We start from the raw sequence: 25,873 nt of genomic DNA, 5'->3' as shown, positions 1-25,873 counted from the left end.
TCTTTAAACGCGCTTAACGGAAGCCGTCGTAATAGAACCTTGTTTTGCATCTGATCGTTTACAATACACGTATTTCCGCATTTATTGTATGTCTTGGTAATGTTTATCTATCCGCGATCACATAGGCTATTTATATCGTAAACACTTTGTCAGTGGACACGTTCTCATCGCGCACGATTTATTCAAGTTCAACTCTTCGGGTGCAATCTAAAATTCCGATTTCGCAGCGGACCTGCACTGGAAAATCCTACGTTTCCATTGATATACAACTCCCTTGATATTCTTGAAGTGATATGTGGTCGAATAGACGGTATTTAGTTTTCGTTTTGAGATATTCAGTTTGACTTATTTTATTTCTTTTAAAACAAAAATACATGCGGAAATACAAAATCTACTTCTTTATGTGATTGTTGTATTTTGATCGAATGCCAAATGTTTTAGTAAGGTGTTGACTTTTATTGTGTATATATTTGCTAATGGATTGTCATTTTGAAAACTATAAAAATCCAACATTAGAATTCTAAAAATACTTCTTTTAACATTGTATCTTTCTGGTTGTCTCACATTCTCATTTATTGTTGTAATGATAGAAATATAGTAATAACAAAAAAAGCATAACGAAAGCAATTGCATTGCCGCAGGACGACCCTTTTCGCGCAGATAGAAATGGTGGGCGTTCTTCAGTTCTAAGGATTGACCTGAAACGTTTTTCGTTGAGTTTTTTATGTAACGTGGTTCTCGCTTAACGAGATTTTTATAGATTTATATAAAGAAAAAAAATTGGGGAAATAATCACGCCTTTAAAAACTTGTTATTTTTACCGATTGCAGTATTTTCACTTCATGACAAAATTAAAGCATAAAACAAAATATTGAAGAAAATTGGCAATGAATTAAAGGACATTATTGTAAATTTGAATGTGAAATAGGAATAATCGACTATGTGGGAGGAACAAACAAGAAATGAGAGGAAATGTAAATTTATTATACAAATTTAGGTTAGTGAGAAAGACCTCAGGCTAAACTAATCAAACAGAACTTTTTAATAGCTGCCATTAAAATTAAACCGATTTAAGTTAAAAACTAGTTTAAAATTTTGCACGAAAACACTTTTAAATTTAAAACGCGACTTTAGATTTAAAGTTAAGTTTAGTTTGTTTATGACGAAACGCTAGGTTAATAATCGATTGGATTGAACATTCATTATTTGTTACATCTGTAGAGAAACGCAAATCCAATAAACAACACAATAGGTTCCAAATAACTAATGGGCATCTATTTTTGCTCATGCAGACCAGCTCGGCTAATAATAGTAGTTTTATCCTAAATGAACCGGAAACATCAAATGTTTTTCAATTTCAACCATTTAACTCAAATGCAACACGAATCTCATTCCCAGTAGTGAAAATCAATTTTAAAACGTTTTTGAATACACGTTTTCATTATTTGCGTAGTGAAAATTCAATATCATGTCCAGTTAAATATGTATGTTTTAGAACCGATAAAATTAAAAAAGTTTGTTTTAAAGTGATTTAAACACGTTACTAGGAAAATAATATGCAACGTGCTGACTGATTTTATCAGACAGTTTTATCGTCTTGATATAAAAGGCACTTTAGGAAACCGATCCTGCACGCCGGGTCACGGTGAGGTTAATCTTACACTGTTCGTTAACTAAATCGAGTAAGATGGTCGCATTTTGGAAACGTGAGCAGCTCAAACGGGTTTGTAACTCGGTTATTAACCTTCATAAACTTAGTGCGTAACCAGATTTAAGTGGGTTAGTAGGTGTTAAAGTGACAGGTTACCCTTTTTTTTACAACTTAGGATATGACACAATGATGTGTATTTATTTATTAAGTTTGTGGAACAAAATCTAGCTAACCTGGGTAACCCTAACTTTATTTTATTGAATCGTGTCTCTTATCACATTCGGCTATTAAGTAATATCATTTTTGAATTGTAGTTAACATATTTGTCTATTCTCACCTTAGTTATACTATTAACAATAATATAGTTAATTTCGGTCTATAAAATTAAAATTTGTATGACGTTTACTTGAACCCGTGCCAGAAATTGAAATATCTACCGAGATTCAAGCGAATTAACTCGGCCACATTTCTCATTTACACCCACGTCTTTTATTGCAACGACGAATTGATTTTCACATTATCACTCAACCCTTTTATTGATGGAAATATCGTCGGCTGGCAACCTTAACGTTCTATCCATTATGATACGCTGAGTCCCTCGGTATCCCGGAGCGATGGATTAGATTAGAAGACACTTACCCACTCCCCACGTTCGTTGATGTGAATTTGCCGACTAATTAACCAAAGTTTCTGCTCGGTTGATTTAAACTGTAACATTATCATTGCAATGTAACCTCTCCTTCACTTAGATATTGCATGTAACTTATAATATTTCTTTTAAAATCAAAAAAGTCATAACTAGAAAATCTTTTGATATTCGTAATTCGACTAATGAATGTGAAAATTCTTATTCCTTTGAAATCTAGTAAAGTTAAAATTGAATTTACAACTCGATCTAGGGAGTAGGATGGATGTTTTGCGTAGTTAGTAGCAGCGAGGGCTTAATTAAACTTCCTTGTCTTGAATTTAATTTGATGTATATATGTCAATTATATTACGGTTCAAAAACGATTTTATTTTCATTACAAATTTAAAGGTACTTGGTATTCGTGTGCGTGTGGTACAGCTATTAGCGCTTCTATTTAATTTTAATTTTCTATTAATTAGTGTTTGTTTTTGTTAAATAAATAATCAAATTGCAAAACTAACCTGAATTACGATAATTCACATATTAAATTCAATGTAATACAGTTAAATGGTTCTTTCTAGCTCTACTACACAATTTAAAAAAAATTTGCTGGATGTACTTTTATGTTCAAACTTTATCGTTCACTTTTAGACGCTGTCTTCAGATCTTCTTCTGTTATTTCTCAGTTTTGAAACTATTCTGCGCCTATTATGTTGAAATATAATGTTTTGGTGAATCAATAAATCCTGATGTAGCTATAAAACACTCGAAGTGACAAAGTTTTAAAAGGTTTAGCACCGGCCAACTTTCTCGTCGTGAGGGTAATAAAGCGAATAACTGCTAAATCGATAAACAACTAACCTCGAAATTCAAGGAGTGTGGTATCTCCCTTGAAATTTATTACCTGCCATTTCGTCCTTCCCTTTTCGCGACAATTTAATGTATGCTTATGGGCCCCCCAATGCCGAAACCGTGGCCGTTTATTCTATAAATTAACACGCTTTTTTTATAAACCCTTTTATTTAAATTAATAACTTTTTTACCACAACTGATATAAGCGTAACTTTCTGTCCGCACAATCATCAATTAAATAATATTAAATGGCCAATTATTAATAGCAAAATTGTTCTGAACAGTATTGGAAATATATCATGTGGCCATTAATAATTACTAATTTATTATGGGCTTTATCTATAAATTCGGATATAATCGCTATTAATATTTAATAGTATTGAGTTGTGAACTGATTAATTTGAAATGAAGCCAATAATTCTTATTATTTTTTCTATTAAAAAATAACAGCAAACAAATTTTATTATTTTCACCAAAATGAGCTTGTATTTAATTCTCGATTTCTTGTTATTGCAGAAGGAAGAGAAATTTTCCGATTATGGAATTCTATAGAATAGATCATAGGTCAATTTTCCATTTAAGGTTCTGATTTCTTAATGTGTACGTTGTGAAAACTAGGTCTATCCATTTTAGTTGGCAAACTCTGTAGAAAGTTTTTCTCATTTTATTTATTTTCACTTTAACCTTTAGCTGAATGATTATTGATTGAATTAGCGAATACCGTTTACAAAAATGTAGTTTTAAAAATGAATTGATGAATATATATATATATGATAGGTACATTTGTGATTCCACATTAGCAACAAATATCTAACATCTATACAAAGACGGACGACCATAAATTTAACTTCCGTTTCGTTGCGTTTGAAGCTGCTCATAAAATATGCATTACTTGTGCATACGTGCATCTCTAGCGCCGATCAAAAATAACACGCTTGTCTTCGTGTGAATAATGCTTTATGAAGGGCGTCGTGTACAGTCGTGCGCAAACGTAAACTAATGCGATTTTACGCTTTGGATTCGAAACTCGACTCAAATTAGAATATCAATGGTAGCCGAAATGGTCAACGTGTCAAATTGAATTGCTACGTGCCCATCATGATTTTGTTGATTATTGGCGGTTTAATTTAAAAATGGGAGACAGATAGTGCCACACACACCTCTTTTATAAATAGATTACGAATTTTCTATTTCTATTGTATCAGAATTATATTACATCATAAATTTTCGAAAAATTCTAATATCATTCTATTATTTATCACCTTCCGTCGGAGAGCAGAATTCTAATTCTTGTTTCAATGTAATGTACGTCGTTCGCTTTACGATGCGGCGTTTGCGTCTAATTTAATGTTGCGCTATGTTGTGTACCAGGTCCGAGGAAAGCATAAACAGCGAGAGGAAATTTTGGGGTACGCAAACTCTGGCATCTGAACCGAAGATTTATGCCCCCGGCACTCGACGATGTTGACACAAACATCCGGCTCCTTCGCGTAGCGGATGAGGATTATTAAAATCCGCACGGCCACCTCGGTAGCGTAATTCTCTGCTGTTGGTCGAGGTGTAATTTATTCCTTTCGTTTTAGTCTTTTAGCACGGATATTCACCGGCGCATTCTAATAGTGAATTTTTATAATTAATATAATTTCATTCACAACGTGTTTACATAAAGATTTAGGCAATTGGTTAGGTTATTCCGAAATATAATATTGAAATATGAATCAACGATTAATCCCACTCCGTGTTCATGCTTTCCATGGATTGATCCGCAACAGTATATTCTCTTATAGCCTCTTATGTCACAGCGGCTAGCCTTGGGCCATCTCATCTCACTCACCCCCATGATGTCGATTTCCATTCTCTCGCGCCATTGTTTTGCAATTCCATGTAGGTGCATATTCTTTTAGTATGTTTTGTTTACGATCACTTATGTTTCTGCTCTTATTCGCTTCCCCACGGAGATTCCATCGGGAAGAAGAAGGTTCAATATGTTACTAATCATGATTTTTGAAATTATTTATCAAAAGTCAACAAACTCTAAAAAACGTTGAATGAATCTGTAATATGTATAAGTTTAAATATAATAAAGTTTTCAATAAAGTATCTCAACAACCATCGAGTAATACGGCAGAAAAGTCTCTTTATGCTAAACTCTCCGCATCGACCGATTGAAACTCCCATTTCAATAGTGGTCGGTATCCTCTAGTTGTTCTAGACTTTTCAATCCGACAATTGTGTCGCATTGCACTACACCTCGTTGCGGTTAATATTAAAATGTTTTACATAGTAATTATGGATTTCAATCATTTTTTTCACTACAAAGACCATGTAATTTAATCACCATATTATTCTGATTCAATAAAATAAGAAAAAGCATTTGCAAATTAACGATCTGTCTCAAAAAAGCACGCGGTTAATTCCGTATTTCTATTTACAGTACTACTAGAATATGCAATGGAGACGTGCACTTTGTGAGAATGCTATTAAGAGAAAGAGTTTTGCATATTTATGAGGTTGAGTTTTGGCGAATGAACTTACGTCAAATGCCGGTATAATTTGGTGTCGGACCACTCCTCGTTGCGTAACTAACTTACATAAAAAGTTAATTCTGCTATACATTAGCTCGGCGCTTTTACGTTAAGAAATAGTTATAATTTTACGGGCACTTGCGAATGTATGAACAACACACACAAATGTGTCTGGGTATAACATGTTTGTGATTACTACATGATAAATTGTGTTTGGTCTGCTGTAAACACGCCTCTAAAGCGCAGTTAGTTTCAACAGGCTGATTTGCGATTCCAGCGATATTTATGACATTCATTCAACCGGCGGTTTTGATGTTTTGGCGACGTTCCCGTAGTTTTTCGCCCAAGTTTATGACTCAACCGCGGCACTGCTTCGAAATATTTTCCTGAACTTTTAAAGAGCCGCATGCAACACACGCTAATTAGAACGGTTTTGACACGCACATTTGAAATTTCAACGAAAGTATTAGTAACAACTAGTGATCGAACCAAAGAAAATCACTGAAAATACAAATTTAAATTTTAATGGCTTATTTCAAAAGCAATTTGCGATCTTCCAACAATCAAACAAATTGCAAAATTGCATTTTATATGTTTCATTTGATTTGACCTGAGTTTTCTGGGTTAGATTTATGGCAGAGGACTCATATGATAAATTCGGTGGTATAAGAGCTAATTAAAATGATAAATGACCTATCGATATGGGATCGCAAGAGCCCGTGAGATGGCAAGCTCGAGTACCGTCTGCGTACCTTGCCAAATGTCAGGTCTCTTTTAGCGCATACAAAGTGGGAGAATAAATTTTTTAAATATTATAAGAATAGTGGTTAAATTAAGTAATCTCTTTTCATGTACACATTAATTTCGTTCAAAACTCAACACCCAACGAAATGATATTGCATAATAATTTATAATAGCGAAATATTATACATATTTTGTATAGGACAAAAGCAGAAAGCGTTGTATTTAATGATCTGTATATTTTAAAACTCGTGAAACAGTTCGCACCACCATATGTGCGTTGCAGATGATTGTTTCGGATTAATATCGTACAAGTTGCTGCCAATTATTGCGCCTACGGGTTGCGACACTCAGTTTGTTTTAATTAATTTTTGCATTCAACATCCCGCATTTGACCTTTATCGTCGTCTACATACCGCTACAAAACCAATTCCATACGTTTGCCGAGTTCAAAAGAATAATGAAATATCCATCCGCTTTTCAGTTTAATCTCGGTCCTTTTACGTTGAGATTTACAATTTTTTTGATTCATCGTTGACCTCCAGTCTCATGAAATCGATCGTGCTAAAACTGTTATATATTTTTTCTCTTTGCAGCCGGAGAAGCTGAATGTCCACAAGAACGACTCGGAAAGTTGGGATTACACCGTTTCAATGAGTGAGTGAATAGTTTTTTTATTATTATTTTTTAATCCATGCGAATTGTGTTTACTCAATACACATTATACAAAAAAGAAATGCTAACATTTGCTCTCGATACTCCGATTCACTATCGTGTTTAACCATTAAACGAAAAATTATTGAATCACACTTTTATTTATTATTAACAATAAAATCAAAATAGGAATTTAATTCAAAAAAAATAGATGTCGTACGAAGAAGGTTATAAAACCATATAAATTGATAACTTAAAGGTGAAGTTTGACAACTATCTACCGAAGGTGACCTATATTTTCTATATTGATTTCAAAATTTACGTACACCAATTACCGAACGTTGCTTCTGTCCCAGTGGGATTAAAGAAAATCAATAGTAAAATGTTGTGTGGCAGAATATAAATAGAAATTTACTTTTTTGTTATATATCTATCAAAATTAAGCTTCTTCTTTTTAAGTGTTTCTTAATCTTTTTTTATTACAATTTTCTATTTATTCCAGAAAATGTGATATATGTATCACTTGATGATTTTTAACCTGTCGATATAGTACCCGTTGACTTTTCTATAGGTGTTTTGTAGATTAAAGTGATAGTGCACCGTGTACGTTCTAAATCCTTTTAAAGCGATATCCATTTTCCGAATCTGATCCCGGAATCTTTCACAACGGGATATAGCTTAGATTACCTTTCGCTTCTATTTATCCGTTGTACTAAAAACTAATCGATAGTGATGTAGTAGGATTTTGAGGAATAAAAATAGATCAACGCGTAATATTTAAATAACCTTGTATTGTTTTACCAGGTATTAATTTATTAGATTTTCCTCTCTCTCATCTAGTCATGAATCCAGCTGGTCCTTGTTCTTCCTCTCTTTCTATGATCGTGGTTTCCAGTTTAAAATTTTTTTTGTTAAGTCGATTCTCATCCATCTTTTGGATATGACCAAACCATCTTAATTGATTCGTTTGTAGACCATCTTCCATTCTTCTTTCTGATCTTGACCTCTTATCATGCATTGTTGATTCCTACTTTTCCCGGAAAGATTGTGGATGTATATTTGTGGATTTCTTTATATATCTGTTTACATTATCATTAACTGTTAACCAACCTTAACTGAATGTTTTAATTCAAAATAATTTTTCTATTTTATAGTTGTACTTTAGTTTATGCCGATTTTATTTACTTCTTAATGGTTTGTTTACTTAAACAAATATTTAACATTTTTTAAACATCTTTCATTTTAAGTTTATTTAAATTTGCTTAGTTTTAAAAGTCTTAGTCAGTGGTAATAAAAATTACTATTCTTGTAAACTTTTATAGTTCATATCTTCATTTTTTTTTCACGTTTAAATCAAAATGTAAAGAAATTCATGCTCCAAATTATCGTTTTACTCTTTGACGCCCAAAAAAAGATATTGTAGCGCGTCATCAACACCCTGATTTTATGTTCGCAGTAACGTTTATGGCGCATATTATGCGCGTGATTTTATAGTTTGAGAATTGCAGCTGGCGTGAAACGAAGTATTTTTAGAGAGTCTACCAGAAACGATAGTCACTTAAATAAATAATGAGCAGCACAAGTCCAAAAGGAGATGCTATTTTCTGACTAGTTTTCTTTTCCCCAAAGGAACATTATTAAACCAAACCGAATGGAAGACGTACCAACGTTACTGTGAAGTGATTCAAACGTAAAATAAAGATTACTTGATTTGTTTATTTCGTCGATTTGTGATTCCTAATTTATGTACTATTTAGATCTTTATATTTTTAACATTTAAATAACAGTTCAAGTAATGCAATCGAATAATTTATACTGACGTAGTTATAATTGCTTTTTAGATTTTGCCAACTGAGCAGGTAGCTAAAACAGCATCGTAATGAGAAAAGTTTTCCGTTATGAGATTATTTAAAGTCAGTAAAGTAGCACCTTCTTCTTTTAGTTGTTGGATTTGCATTTGTCGTTGTTTCAAATTAAGAACGTTAACTATATGTATAGTGAAATATAACTCGTTTAAATAAAACTAAAGTCAATTATATTTCAAATTTAATTATGTCTTTAGACTACTTGCAGCGATTCAATGCCGAAGCTTTCACATTGTTTTCCTATAAATACTCTAGTGTCGCCTGGCTCTGAACCAAAGCTTGCATTTTTGTTTTTGTCTGTAGTGACTAGGTGTTAAAATAGAACTCTACTTAATTGACACGTGTTGAAAAGTCAACTAGAACACTACTTAATTCCGTTCATTTTTTATTCGTAACAAATAATCCAGATATATATGGGTACCTGCATCGTAGTTAATTTATTTAAAATCATGTATTCGGCCCAAACAGATAAGAAGATTAAGGTTGATTCATTTATTATAATAGTGCTGATTATGAATTCCCATGTTCCTTTAGAGTGGGTGTTAGTAGAAACCGTGCAGTGAATAGACATAAATTATGCAGCACCCTTTTTATGTACCAGACTTTATTACAGGACGTCGCTCGTTTCAGTTCCTACAATGTTCGGTTCTGCAATCTGAGCATTAGTATGGTACGTTCTCTTTGTTAATTCGCTTACAACCACAATGCCGAATTCAGTCCCCGCGTTACATTTTTAGTTTGCGGAGAAATATTACTTGCTGAAAAATGCAGTTTTTATCTTGCCGAGGCTTAAGCCAACATTTGCCGTAGAGATTTATCTTTTGTTCAAGTTGACGTTTTGTGACGATGAAAATTTTTGTATGTTAGATTTGCTTTTCACTTACAAAGAAAAGTTCATACGTCGTAAATATCGCGTTCGTCTCGTCAGTATTGTTTACACGTGCGTGAATAATGATGGTAAATATGTCCTCTTATGCTAGACGATTGAAAGTTGGAAGCTGTAAAATTATGTCTCCTCGAAATAGTGAGGGATTCTTGTTTCTGGGTGTGACTGACGTAAAACATTAATCAGACCAAAATAGATGGACAGTAAAGACCGCCGACAGAGTTCGAGCCGCGACGGTTGCCGCCGGTGGATCATTTCGGTTTTCCGGGACGCAAACGGAGCAAAGTTGTTCGCGGGGGGCAAATTGAGGCCTTCTAAGCGAAGCCATAATCCCCCGACCCACAAATCACTCGTCGCCGTCCAGTTGTCACCTCTCATCCACTACTACGACTTTTTCGTTTTCGTCGTCGTGTTTCAGAACGTCACGTTAAGTAGCATGTTTAACTAGGGGACATTGGACCGGAACCGATGTCCTTAGAGGTATTCAGACCCTTTTAAATGGAGCTGGATTATGTTTCTAACGTGAACTGTATCCCCTGTGTAAGTATATAAGTTTACCATTTGTATAATTTCTTTGAACGTTGAATTCTATTCATGAAAAATTGTTTCAGAAAACCATATTTTAGAGTTAGTTGTTCCACTTCATTTTTATGACCTTTTTAAATTGTATTCGGATTTTTTTAGTATAAAACACATTTTACACTAAAAGTAATTTTGTGTAATGTCAAATTTATCAGTTTTATGTTGGCTACTCGCAGCGCGTTGTGTATACGTATACGCCGGATATTTATAGTCTTAGTAATAAACAGTTTCATTCAGTGTAAAGAAATATTTTGGTTTGGAATACTATTTCCTGTACTTGTCGAGTGACAATATTTACTGACGTTAATGTATCAATTGAACCGTTGATTGAATGTGCCAATAATATTTTCAATTTGAAAATTCTTACATCATTTATGAAATTGTCGTTTAAATTATGAGATTGTGTCATATTTTGGCAACGGTATATTACCATCACATCATTCAGCAGATACCATATGTTACATTAATAAGCAGTTTATATGTGGATCTAAATAATTTGATAGCTTTTCTCGGGGATAAGAAGTTTTTTAACTTAAATAACACGTTTGAATTGTAAATGGAATGTGGTTGGTGCTATTACGAGTTAAACCTGAATGTAAAGCTTTCTGCATGCCCTAATCGAATATAAACGCGATGTAAATTTGTGTAAATGTTTCCCCGAAGTATCTAGGGACCAGGATTCCCACTTATTATGTAGAAGTGTGTACCGCTTTGTTATTCAATAAACATCGTCGTTCCGAACGATTGTGTTGTTTCAATTTCTATTAATAAACGCCGGAAATATGCAAATAGCAATCGAATTTTGTAGGTCGTAATGATCTATGGCTGTAACGTATTTTTGTTTTTTGTTGCTACCGATATTGCGTTTCTCCGCAAATTTCGTTGGGGAATATAAACTTGGTAGCATCCAAAGAAAATATAACAGAGACATTTTGACTTGCAATAACAGGAGTTCAATCAATACCCGGGAGAAATACCTACTGTCGGCGTAAAGGTGATTCCGGGTTCCCGAATACTTTGGCCGCACGCCAGTGTTCAACCTTATTGAAACGAAAACGGCAAGAGAAATGTTTATATAGGAACGAATAAATATTTACTAATTGCTTTGGGAACAAATATATATCCGCGCATGCAGCACTAAAGGCCAATACTCCAACCGCTAAAGAATTCTAATTGATTTGTTTTTTTTTTGGCATGAGATTAATGTGTTTACCTAAAGTTCAGTTTACTTTGTTAATAGCGTATAAGGTCAATTAACAAATGATTACGCACATGTGTTATCCAATAACGTCTATATTTTACTTCAGTAAAATTTCTTTACTTCTTAATCATGTAGTTACTTCCCCATATAAAATAAATAACCACATTATTCCGTTTATGAATAATTTTCAGGAGTTAAGTGCTAATTTATAACCATGTGAACAGAACACTGCAGCAACTATAAATCGTGCTGATCAGTAAATAAACTCCGACCCAGGCACCCAAGAAATCTAATTTGAGCCTCGTTTCTCGAATACTTTTGGCGATAGAAAACCCCGACTCCTTTTCTCTCCCCCTTTGAGCCAGTTTGCGGACAATCCTCGATTCCTCGTTTCTTCTTGTGAGAGGGGCTGTCCGAATGGTTACTGGCCTTTGAAATGGTGTAATTTCGTTTCTGCTCTCTCCTAATTACATTACAGGTTCACGTATCCTATGATTTTCTTATTTGAAACTTTGAAGAAGAAAAATCTCAAAAATTTGGCAATATTAAAAATAAGAAATATTTATGTTTTATTTATAGTGTTTATGACAATGCTCTTATATTGAAATTGATTGCGTATAGCTAAGACAATATATTTGAATACTATAGCTGGATGATGAGGTGACATCCGTTTCACCACCTAGAATATAAGCTGTAGTCACCACAAAAAATAACTATTTTACTAAAATAAAATTAATTACAGTTAGTATATATATAGATATTATTAAATTAAGTTATGATGCACCACATGCTAGGTGTTTCCCGGAATTTTGTTGAGTAAGAAACTCAACTGTAAGTGTTTTACCACAAACTGAAGTAGGTACACTTAGCCAGCTGGCACATACGATAGTAACCAATTAAAATTCAAACATTGTCCGAAACACGTCAATTAAACTCAAAAAGTGTAACTCGTGATTTACACTTGAAAATTCTCGTGTAACATAAACGGTTCTTGATATTTGCTCTTTCTTTCAATCTGTTTAAAGAGGGTATAAACACAAATTGTTACGGTACGTTTCTAAGTTGCGATCATTTAAAATGTTTTCGCTGTACTTGGTGGAATTGGGTCAGGTATTTAGACTGTAACTGCCTGTATTTTCCGAGAGTCGAATGGTTCAAGGGGATGGTAGAGAAACAAAGAAGATGCGAAAGTTCCTTTTTAAATTGAATTCTTGGTTACATCAAAAATTGAATTCCGCAGATATTGTTTTTCACCTCGGGGCTAAGTATTATTACGGCAAGAAACGAAATCCTTTAAAAACGCTTCGTAACTTCCAATGTATTCTTTTGAGAGTATTTACTCTTGTTTGCTTATTGGGTATACAGTCAATTTCACTTAAGTTGCAATATACTAAAATATATTTCGTTCTAGTTTTACATTATAATTAACTGTGTTAACAAAATAGTGGTAGTTTTCAAATTGACAATCTAATCTACATAAATACGGTACATAAATTACAAGTTACATCTCACATTTAGCTCGCCGGGTAATGGAATAATTTACACTTTAATCCGGATATCCAGCCAAGTTTTACCCGGGAGCTATACCGGTATTAGTGCCAATACACACCTTCAATGTAAATAAATAACACCGGTCATTTATGAATGGGATTCGCGTTTCTGACGTCACCTACTGCAACTGCTTTGTTAAATTTAGATTCCCGCACGAACCGAGATTATAAAAATAAACGTTGAGCTCTCGAGGTTTTAGGAGAGCTAATTCTTGATTGTACACTACTAATAGAAAGATACATTAATTTTTGATGTAAAAACGTTTATAAACATAAAAATCATTGTAAAATGTATTTCTTTGCCATTTTATTTTCCATTTACGATTACCCAAAAACTAAAATGGTAACAGTTAGGGAATTCCTTTAATGTTTATGACGTTAAACTTCAAAATGGTCGTGCGCCTTCTGTTTCTCCGAATTCTACTTATATGGAAGTGCAGATGTCACTCGCTGGAGAGAGTCAATGTTCAAATCGAAGACATCTGCGTCCGGGTATTATTTGCAGTATTTTCCAGCGATTATCTGTTCGTATCACTGCTGTCTTTGCCATCTGTGCAAAATGTCACGTCATCACTTTTATTGAATATTACTATTGGTGAAGTTGATGCGAAAGTTATTTATTTATGTGATGCTTCGAAATTTTTTATCTGCTGATAATGCTGTTGTTGTAATAGCGGTGGTCATTAACGTAATTACAAAATTTATCTTAATTAATCTTGGAATATCGTAAAGTAAGAAGTAATTTAAAGCCAGCTAATTAAAATATTCTTACTATTTTTTGTTTCCGTGTGATCATTTAGAAAGCATTCGAAGAAACTTTTTTGATATCTCGCGGACATCCATTATGCAAAGGCAGTGTAATGCCGGACAGTAAAAGAATCTTCGTGGGGCCTTTAGAAAATATTTCCATATTCCGTCAGGTCTTTTCTATTCATAAAATTTCGCACAATACCTACTCATTAGCATTCGACTTGCCCAATTTAATTTAAGTTGATGTATTCGGATGAATATGATTTTCACCTTGATATTTTATATTTATTTTGTGTTGCATTTCCTATATTTTATGCATTACAAAAAAATAAATTAAGCTAAACATTGATTTTCAATTTGTTAAAGAGCATACATCACTTTTGTCGTATAAATGTGATTTAAGATGAGGTACAGTTCCAAATCATCTTAAATATTATTTGGCTATATGTCAGAATGTTAATGGACTTCATTTAAATTTTCCTTTTGAAACGCTCTGTTTTTAGATAATACAAATGCATCTCATCCTACTATTTTTAAATATACGTTGCGACGTAATATGCCTACTTAAGTTGATGTATGTGTGCTTAAGTCTTATTGTTAGCCACACTTCGTTTGATGAGCTGTGTACCCGTATGCCATATACTGCATTATCTTCTACTATACAGGGCTTTCTATCTACTACTGGGACCTTGAAACGTAAGAGATAGAGTAGGTTAAATTAGACCCACCGGATCTAATTTCGTCATCATGTGTTATAGGAACCGTGAGGAATTCTCTTACCTATCCCTCGATAGTCGAAATTAATCAATCACCGCTGTCGCTCTTACGCTTCATTACTATACATATTTGGTGGTACCCACGGGGTTTATCTGCCTTTATTTCTGGGGTATCATAAAATATCTGACACAAATTAATCCAGTTTGTTTTTCTAACGTCATATTGTAATAGAAATTAAGTTAATTAGATTCTTAAATATAAATAATTCTTAATGAATGATGGAATTTTTTTTTACATAACGGTAGGTAGTGTCTAGAATTGGGCTGTTGTTCCGCTATGTGCAATTACGTCCTGAGTAATTAGACTACGTTGCAGCTGTTTTCACTATTAGTGCTGTTAAAATTAAACGGAGAACGCCACCGTGCGACAAGCGATGATTTATTTGCTGCTTCAAAAGCAACTACAGACCCTCGTGTATGCCAAAAATGTTTTTCCTATGGTTATGAGCTCGCCACGGCAGGTCGCCTTTAAATCTTTGCCAATGTGCACTGTGCATCGATTTTATGTTTCACTACTCTACAATCTACGACACATTCGTTCTTCAATCTACTTTGGATTTTATTTTTATTGTCATGATATATGTATTTTCATTTAAATACCTTTACACGATCATAAATCTTCATCAAATGGTTTCTTTAGTAATTTATAGCTTCAAACCGTTACTGCAATATAAAAATTGGATTACTTAAAAGATAATTTCATATTTCGGATTGAATTTCTGCTATTATTCCAAAGACCTTATTCGTTAATTTGTTCGAGATTCGTTCGGAAAATCGTTCCGGTAAATTCCTCTTTGTATTAGTCTCGCTTTTTAATAAAATCGAATGCGCATGAACCGTTACTTGGTAAGAATTTATCGAGGTGGTTGTTGGGTTGTCGCCTAAAACGAGGCGAAGGGAAGTAGACTAAAAGAGAGATGAGGACAATAATGCTGCTTATCGTAGCACACAGCGTTGTCCGGTATCAGGAGTCGGAAATTCTCAGCTTTGCTCTTCGACCCGGCAAGCTAACGCTTACTTAAGGTTGAAGAGTTGCTAAAGGTAGTTCTGAAGTCCTTCTATATTTCATGATTACTTCACGGTATAAGCTAAAAATATGATTACCTCCCTGGTTGATGATGTACCGTAAAATTTTACTTCCACGTAAACTTACGGTAAATTAAGTTTTTGAAATTTTGTAAAGTTAATTATTTTAATCTCGCTTATTATTAATCATTTTAAACAGTTAAATTTATTAAATCTGTGATAATAAAGCATTATACTATCTTTGTTAGTTACTCTTATGTTCTTTTTTAGCGAATTAAATCCTTTACCCTTTCAACTTTAATGCTCCTGAATGAGCTTCAAAGGCGGAATTTCTTTTACAAGGCAGCCGGAAATTAAACGAGGGTGTTTTCTCTTGCGGCATCCTTGTTGCTTCATCTTATGTTCTGTTATTCGTGCGATCCGGGTAAAACTTTGCACAAATCGATTGGGCTAAGGTCAATTTTGCAGACTTGGGGTTATTTTCAGCACTTGCAGACGTCCTCGACTTCCTTATCCACACAATAGCTCCCGGGCGAAAGCGGGCCACTATACAGATGAAAACTTTCAGTTGACTCCTGAAAGTCTCCTCCATAGTAGTAGGTGGTGAGTGGAATTCGAATGCTTTCGACCGATATTTGATATGACAACTGCCTTGTTTTCAACTTATCTGGTCGAGGTATTGTGGGACGATTTGATCGAAGGCCAACCGTTGGTATAGCCCGGATATCGATTTCTATCGGGGTTACTGGTATCCCTCAGGGCGACTTTACTCTTTTTGGTTTCTCGTTCAATCACGGGTGTGTCACTTTTTGTTGACCCTTTTAAACCGTCAGCTGAAAGATCGCTCCCGTTACGGGCAATAGTGTCGTTTATTAAGCTGGCGCGAGCTATTGTCGAAATTTGTTTGAGTTAAATGAAGCATTAATTTTGTAGGATCAGTGGTTTTAAAGTATTTATCTTACAATTTATTTCAACTTGGTGTAACGACCGAGATTGCTAAAAAACACAGCTTTTTATCGCATTAAGATTTGTAGAGTACTTCTTTAAATTATTATGGCTATTATAAGCAAAAAGGTATCATGAGAGTTTAACAGGGTTATCTTGTATCTCGTGAGTAGGATACGTTTTATGAGATTTTATCGCGTTCCGTACCGAGTGATGGGAGGCACGAAAGTTATAAACTCGTAAAACGCAACTTTACGCATCATCAAACAGTACGTAAATAACTATTATTTATTTGAGTGTACCACACCTACAACATTTTCCAGATGTCATTACACTAAGTCTTGTGTTTGGCATATTTCAATCATTTTATGTACGCCCATACAACATTGGATAATGAAAATAAACACATTCTGAATAAAATTATATTGTAACACTATGTTAAAAAAATTATAATTATTAAAACTTATAAAAGAGTTATAGCTTGTACAAGAGCGATTAGTGCTCATTCCGTTCATTAATTAAAACCTTTTACGGGTACTTTTAAAAGTGTAAGGTCAGAGAGACTCGAAATTACCTTTGGTCTAAAAACAACTGCTAATTTCAACGACGTCGTGAAAATTTAAATAGATGACCCAGTTTAATAATTACGTAAAGCATCTCAGATAATGAAATTATTTGACAATTTCAAGTTTTCTCAAAGTACAAGTAAAAGAAGAAGGCGCGCTTAACAGAATTCTTGGTTCAAGATAAAATCGTTACAACGATGCTAGTGGTCTTTGATGGGTTCCTTGTTGGCGTTGTGGGCAGTGCACAGAAGTGCCGCTCAAACTTGCTGTTAGAAGTTATGATTGAATGATGGTTAACGAAAACCCAACGGCGAAGGCTAAATTGTTTTGTTGTCAATGGTTCAAAATAATATTTACATTGAACTCTTCTCAATCGAAGCTATCGTGTTTATGTGTATTGCTCTCTTTAGTTCATATAATTTCTAATTGTTCTAATTTTTGCTTTCAGTCTCTTGAAAGGTGTAACACATCGGTTCCGTGCTATGTTCGTTTCATTACGATACTATCTATTATTCATGAGGTCATTAATGAACGCTATGAATACGTTTATGGGATTATTGGTAGTATTCCTGGGACCTTATGAAGTTCATAATTGAAATTGACGCTCGGACTAGATTTAGTACCTACCTAGTTCTGGTACGATGACTAACTCTATTCTCCTGGCGCGTATAATGCAATAGACATAATTACTGTGTTGATTGCAGCGTTTTGTAAAATTGTTCCATTGTGCGCCAATTTAATTTAATTGCAATCGATACCAACTTTCGTTAGGCTAATTAGTTTGCACTAATTTACGAAATAAAAAATTTTCTCGTATTGAAAGATTGATAGAAAGTGAAAACGTATAGGTAAAGAAGTATAATATCATTACCGGCGCCGAAACAATACACGATGCAAAGTGTCTGATTTTATTTCAATAAACTCTACACAATAGGGGAGGAAATGAGCTCACCTGACAACCCCTATAAATTCCGGGAGTAACGCTACGTCGACATTCTAACCGAATACCACCATGTCTTTGTCACCCCTTATCGCTTGTATTATAATAGTATTAACCAAAAAATTTCTTTAAAATGCAAAAATGATATATTGAGGTGGTTTCATGCATACAAGTTTAATTATAAATTTAGACTATTATTTTTATTGTAATATTAAAACATCCAAAATAATCATAAAGAAAAAAAAAACATAATTTAGCTCTATTGTGAACTATAAATCAAATGGTCATGATTTATTAGTATTAAATAACCGCATGTGCCGCGCCAACGGTTCTGTAAATCATTAGAGATGTTAAAACGGAAGCTGTTAACTGCCAGGTGTTGTGGAGTTAAATAAACAAGGATGATCCATTTAACGCCTCCAATTAGCTAAGAGGTGGATATAAAACTTTTGATGAAAAACCCCTATTTAAATATGGTGTGGCAAATAGGATTGGTAAAAAATTCTTTTGAACAGAATCGTGTGGATTTTTGAGATTCATTCATGTAAATACTGGAAAATATACGTTTTGATTTTTAGTTGAATTTAAATCGAATGCGCGCGTGCATTTTTACAACGCATTTTAATTCAAATATTGTTTTTCCGAATAAAAATAATTCACTACCGCACTAACAGTTGCCAAACCTATATTTTCAAATTATATTAGATATGTATTTACACGCTTTTGTAAACCTATGCAAAACATTTTTTATGTGCCATTTAAAAATATTGGGTATATATTTTAATATGTAAACACTATTAGCGATATCGACACGGTTTATATTAAATATTGTCGAATTTTTAGAGAGGAAATACTTTTCATGAGTTTTGTGGGATATTACACAGTTAAATTTTATGTGAATTAATACGAAATACAATCATTTGTCAAATGTTAAATTAAATTTCAGAATGTATTCATTCCAATCGTAAGAATGTGAATAATTTTTGTTCGCGGTAATTTACAGGGTACATTGTACACAAGATCGTTGCCAAAATACCCAAGAGCAAGGAACCTTGGACGTGTGAAGTACCATGTTTACATCCTCTGAACACATTTAGTGGTTATGAAATGTTGAATATGTCATCGTTTTTGTTACTTCTGTAAATGATATTTTTATTCGAATTTACACGAGATTTAGATAAATGATGCACTCGAGATTTCTTTTTTCGCATGAACGAATTTAACAAGATATATCGAAATGGTTGATACACTTGTAATTGTCTAAAATAATTTGCTCAGGAATAAAGTTTAGGTAATCATCGACCAATGATTTTGATGTAACAGGTTATATTAATGCTCTAGTTATAAAGAACTCGGAAAACAAAATCACTACAGCGTGGAAACTAGCAAAAAAGAGAAATTTTATAAAATTGAATAACAAATAAATCGAATAATAAACAACAAAAAATACCAACGAAGTATTAAGAAACCAGTCCCGTTTGTTTCTAATTCCTCCAATAACAATCGAATACGGTTTAAGTAATTTTTTGTCATCAAAGAGATTCTAGAACAGTTACGGTTAAAGAATTCCTCTTGATTATTTTATTTTGGAGTGATCATATAACAGACCCTTTGAAATTACACAGCTATATTCCCATTTTCTCCAGAGTAAATTAGGTAGCGTGGTCAAGTTAATATTTAATATCATTAAATATTTAAGTACTTATCTATTCCACAACGTGAGCTAGGACCCACATAACGGTAACATGTACAAATTATGCTTTGTAACTTTCCAGAAATACCTATTTCGAAAATTCTTACCTTGAGAGAAATCCGTTTAAATTAATGATAAGCAATTTAGAAACGGTGTCACAATTAGCAGTTTAAGGGTTTAACTCGAAAGAGCGACATCATTATTTCACTTAGAAACGCTTCACTCCCCCAGAAACTTCGACCGCAGATTTATTTCGGGAATTAAAAGTATGTTGAAACGTTAAAATTAATGTTACCTAAGTACCCTAAATGTTAGGTTCTATCTATGTAGACACAGTTGAGCTTATTGAGTATTAGCGGACTTTACGTAGATGGTAAAACACACTTTTACTCAAACGTCTACGCCTCTACGAAACTTTATTGCTCCGGTACGCCGCAACGGACGCTGTACAAAGTTTAATGGTTAGCAAGGCCAGATAGAAGAAACTTACGTTTAATACTGTTTATGTTATTTCCATCACCTGAAATTCACCTAATGATATGTTTTTTAGGTTACGTAAAATTTTTTCTACAAAAGATTTATTTTTAAATTACCCAATTTATTGTGAAGCACGATTTGACATGTTTTCTTTTTACGTACATGTTCCGGGAAAGCTGTAATAAACTTAATTGTCCCAGTACCAATACCAGAAGGAAACTTTTAATGGTTAAAGTTGAATCGTGCATATACGTTTTGTCCGTCCACGTTTGTGGTAAAATTATTACTAATTGCTTTACCTGGTGGAACTGTCCCAAAGTTACATGATTCCGTACAATACATGTCCCGCCATCGTAATTACTTGGACAAACCAACTAACTTGTCGTGTAAATACGTTCTTATGTTTTGATTGCATCGAGATTGAGCTGAAAAAAGCACTAATCGAAAAATAAACATCAATATTTGTCTACTTACTTGGCTTATAAATGTTTGTTCATTCATTAGTTAATATCATCCAACTGTTTTTTCAACGTAAATATACGTTTCATTGCATTGAATAATAATTTATAAATGAGTTTAAATTAACTTATTTTACTGGTTCAGTTTATAGTTTTTACATGTATACTGAAAATAGTTGATTTAGTTTATCAGCTTATAGTATATGGATTACCTCGGGGGCGCAAACAGTTTTATGAGCCAGTTACGAGGTTCTGAATAATAGGAAATTTTTTGATTACCTAGTTCATAAAGGCCAGGTAATTCCTTTTATTTTCCAACAATTTTTTGAACGTAAATTAGGATGGTTTAAACAGTTAATTTATATCAGACGATGAACATTGTTAAATATGGAGGTGTTATGTATAAATGTTGCCTAAAGATTTTTTTAGATCCATCTTTTAAAAAGATTATTAATGTTTACAGTTTGTTTAAAACGCTACCACATTTAAAAACAGTTTTAGATTAATGCAAGTGTTAATTTAGGGCCACTCAAATATTTTAGCTATTTCGGTATACGATAGGAGTTCCTACTGGATTGCTCGTAAAATATTTACGATTTAAAGCGTAAAAATCCACGACTACAAGAGCATTAAAAATAAACTTCACGATAAGTAATGCCAGGTTGTTTTTTCTTAAGTTTTCAGAATGTATTAATCTCTGGGATTTTGCTTTTACTAACCTAAACATAACGTATTATAAAAATATTTTTTTACATTATACAAACATGTTGGCACGATATACAATCATTATACACTCTGTTAAACATATCCGTTTACACTGCTACAGTGCACAAATGAACATTAGCGAGTTACGTATTTTACCTGTTAGTTGCATGCTCTGGTCACTCGGATTTTGACCACCTCACGATGTGGTGATACACAACGATGTTTGGACACCACATCATACATAAATGCGAGTGTAATTATTAAAAAATACGATTAGAGCTAATGGATTATATATTAATAAATTAACCATCACAGTACAACACTGACAAATGCTATGTTCGCCCATAGCGCGACCTGCATACAGACAGACAAACAACATGCACATCACCTACAAAGACTTAACAACAAGAGTTCACCAAGTTCAAGAGGCTCACGTGTGGTTGTTCTGTCTGTGTGCAGGTCGCCGCAGCGGATAGGATAGTCACTCAATCAGGGCCGCCAACTTTCCGTACGGCTTTTGGAACAATTGGGAATTCTCTGCGGTCATACGGATGGTATAATGACTAAATTCGAGGCGGAAAGTTGGGACCTCATCCTGCATAGCAACTTGTCAGTGGTAAGTTTAAATTCGTTTAAGTATTATTACATAATTTATACAATTTTTTATGCATTTCCAAATCTAACAAGGGTTATTAATAATTAATAATTTTCTCTGTCGTGTATTTTCATTTAATGAGATAATTTATAATGTTAATGTTGGTCTTGCGGTTTTTATCATCACAAATTAAGTCAATTACAAAGTTGTGTCACCCAAAATTAGATTCTGTTAACATGGTGCCTAGCAAACAGCGATTTCCGTTCGAAAATGATATTGATAGAACAACGAGCATCGAAAAACTTTTGAAGGGGTAATCTCGATACAGGTTCGAGATTACATTTTAACGATGTTACTCTGAACGTTTGTATAAGGACGGAAATTAGAGTTGAAAGCTTACGGTAACCCCGGTGGTAATGTCGTTTGGCAGTCATTGCAATATGCATCTAATTAGTACGAACGTAACTAGGTCAACATTTTCATAATTGTGTCTTTCGCGTACAAAATTATATTAATGTAAAATGTTAATTTTAAAGGTGAAGCCAAATATAGTCGTAAGTTAATACAGAAATTATAAGAACAATGAGATAAAAGTTATGTTATAATTTAAAACAAATTAATTTTAGTAAAATTGTGATTGAATTAGTATTTATCCATAATATAAATCAAATAATCCAAGCCTTCAACGTCGGATTGGAGTAATTAGTTTTTCATCGATTGCTGGTCCTATTTAAAAATTTTAATGAATACATTAACGCAATCAATTTATAGTTAACGTCACAGCAAACTAAATTAATTAAAACAAATCTATAGTAATTTACAGTGAGCTTTTTCCATGAATTTATAATTATTTAGCTTAACACTAACTTAACAAAAGCTCGTGAGTAAGTTTATCGATCTTCGGATATACCTAATCTAAAACCGCAATATTTATAACATTGATTTAATACTAATAATTCACGGGTATAATCGCATTTAAGTAGCGGTTTTGTCAGATATTCCACTATCACGTCATCTAACGTTACTAAAGCTTATCCTAATTTCATTTGCAATTCTATCCCACGAGATCTCTAAATCATTCGAACGACCTATATACCTCGCCTCTTTCATGTTAGCGCTTAATCATAAGATTCCACCTTGAACTCAATATCCTTACTCTAAGATATATCACATGATATAGGTTTTATTATTGTTACAGTTATGGTAATTGTAACCTTACTTTATAAAGATAGTTTCTTTATTGACAGAATTTAACAAGTTTTATTTTACTTGGATAGGGGTACTTGGATAGTATTAAGTTTACACTTTGTGTTCGATATTTGACGTTTGAAACAAAATGTTCCCAATGGACTTTTCAAACGACTTCCCCCCTTCAACTTCCACCTACTAACGGCATCCGAATAGTAAAGAAATATTCGGTCGATCGACTTATAAATTACTCGAAAATATCGAGTCGTTTGTGCGCACGGAAATGCTCCAAGGCGCGCTAAAACTTCAATTTCCTCCGCCTTTCCCCAAGATGTTCGCGCGGTCCCACAAAATTTTCCATTTGCGCTTGGAGTATTAACTTACTTTCCGGGAAAGCCAACAATTGAAGACCGGTAATTGAGAGCTTAATTAACCCGAAAGCCCCTACCAACTTTACCTACTGGATTCGACAGCTTGGTGGTAGTTTATTATTTGAAGAGATGTTGTAATCTACAAGTAGATTACTTGTACTATCGATCAATTAACTAAATATGATTGATGTGAATATTCGAGTTTATTTTGCTTAATTAGTTCATGAATCGTCTAAATAAACTAAACTATAAATAAATGGAATGAAACACTTTATTCCTCGTAGAATAGTGTTCGATACGAAATATTCGAATTCCGAACGTTTTACATGTCATACCTGTTATATACGTTACGACGGAATATATATGGTCGGTTCTCTGTTCACCAAGAACTTTGATGATATCTACACGCTACGAGATTTGTAGCTACGCGTGCGCATATTGAACAGGCGATACTTATTTTTCACTGCAAATGCCGTCCGAGTCAACATGTTCAGGGCTCGAACGTGAACAGTATCGAAGATAAAAGGGTTTTTCTGAAGTCTAATGTAATATCTTTTTCGCACTTCCCCCTATACAATCCAAAAGTCTCGTTATTTGATATTCTGATCGCGTTTCTAATACAACCTACTATTTCACTTTACACCTTCGAATATAACTTGTTCCATGTTTAAATTATTTTTTTATAGCAATGATCGCCTTCAACACCCATCTATTTCGATGAAAAATCTCAAACGTTACTTTACTATAGGAGGAAATGGGTTGATGCACTCTTTTGTCTGCAGTAATAGCAAGGGCGTTCCGAGAAAAGATGTGTGGATAATCTCAGTCTGAAAATCGCTTTATGTAAAATTCGGAGGGAAAAGTACATCATCTTGCAAAAAGCACTTCCGTATATACCACCGCATTTTATATTGATACCATTTGAATTTGCCACTCAACCTCAAAAATACTCTGAATAAACCTAATCTCATTCAATCTTTCGAAATATCGAACCAATCTATTTCGTATTGTATAGTTACGTTAATACGTTAAAAAATAATCATACGCATCAGTTTTTTGGTTCATTAAGTAACGAATTTTGAAACATTTCAACAATGTGTGTTAGTGAAATGGCCGTGTTGCATGTTTGTATTGAAAACCTCTAATTCAGAAGTACCATTCTGTTGCAAATTACACTCCGGCAAATACAATAACATGTTTTCAAAGCCACATTGTATCCTGGGATTTTACCCCGATTTATTCACTTCAACGTCAAGTTACTTAGGTTTCTATCCATACACGATTGTATCGAATAATCACTTTTTGATTACGATTCACAATTAATAATAAACCTGAAAAAAAATTATACTTTCCTTGAATCATCCTGTATATTATTTATTATTTTTATTATCTAAGAAGTATTCGAAATAAGACAAAACTTTCTTTTCCAACTACACACGGCTTACAGATGAAACTACCCCTGCAATATTCACGCAACAAGATTGCACGTACATAATACAACGTTACGTTGGTCTCTTGCTTGCCTTGATCAGAGTCGTCTTCCGTCAAGTTTCAACAATTAACATGTGTCTAATTTGTAACGTTACGTCGCTTAAATTAATTAGTAACATCCCACTCGATGTAATTACAATATTGCAGAATACAATATTAAAGTTTATGTAAATTTCTGTAAAAGCATTGTTTGAATGAGTGACCTCTGCGTTGGTTGGAGTTGGAGTAGAGTAGTCCGGACGAGAATAATAGCGTTCTGTTCTTCTCGTTTTATCTCCCACCTCTAAAAAGACATAAAAACAAATTGAAAATGAATAATGCACTCCGGCAGGTCTCCCGCACGAAGCATTAACGGGGCAAACGATCGAGGATCGTCGAGCGAGTGGCACACTGTCGATGTTAATAATTCGCAACTTAACTTGGACGGCTATAAAAGCGGAAATTAAAGTGCCGCTCGCATCTAAAATGTCGATAAAATAAGCTCAATTGAATATGTTTTTTTTTTTGCTTTTTCGATGCATAGGTATTGACATTGAGTGAGATATTAAAGATAGTACAAGATTTTGTACCAAGCAACATGGAAAAATCTTTTATAGATTACGCAAATTCAGTGCCCCCAAGTAGTAGTGGGCTAATCGGGCCCTCTGATGGAGTAACTTCAAAGCCGTTACGGCAGGCGCCTTGCGGTCGGCCGATTTAATTAAAACTTTAAAATTAATAACGTAACATACTGCCATCCGGATTGAACCAGATACGG

The 25,873-nt window shown here is 33.7% G+C and overlaps 1 protein-coding gene across 4 annotated transcripts in view; it reads left to right on the top strand.

Moving 5' to 3' along the window:
• Positions 1 to 25,873, top strand: part of LOC111427531 (heterogeneous nuclear ribonucleoprotein L) — an 80,769-nt gene that overhangs the window by 21,023 nt on the left and 33,873 nt on the right. For 3 of the 4 annotated variants that reach the window (XR_011639603.1, XM_023062722.2, XM_071193970.1), the window contains exon 5: positions 6,994 to 7,054. Coding sequence is in view for 2 of the 4 variants with exons in the window: in XM_023062722.2 (XP_022918490.1) it covers positions 6,994 to 7,054 (61 nt within the window). In the remaining 2 variants the exon portion in view is untranslated. Of the gene's footprint in view, positions 1 to 6,993; positions 7,055 to 21,942; positions 22,088 to 25,873 lie in introns of those variants that run through there. The other variant, XM_023062723.2, reaches the window with a different exon arrangement.

Source organism: Onthophagus taurus, chromosome 2, assembly GCF_036711975.1.
Source record: "Onthophagus taurus isolate NC chromosome 2, IU_Otau_3.0, whole genome shotgun sequence".
NCBI classification, from domain to species: domain Eukaryota; kingdom Metazoa; phylum Arthropoda; class Insecta; order Coleoptera; family Scarabaeidae; genus Onthophagus; species Onthophagus taurus.
The sequence above is the reverse complement of the archived record's forward strand: the minus strand, read 5'-3'. Positions and strand labels throughout refer to the sequence as shown.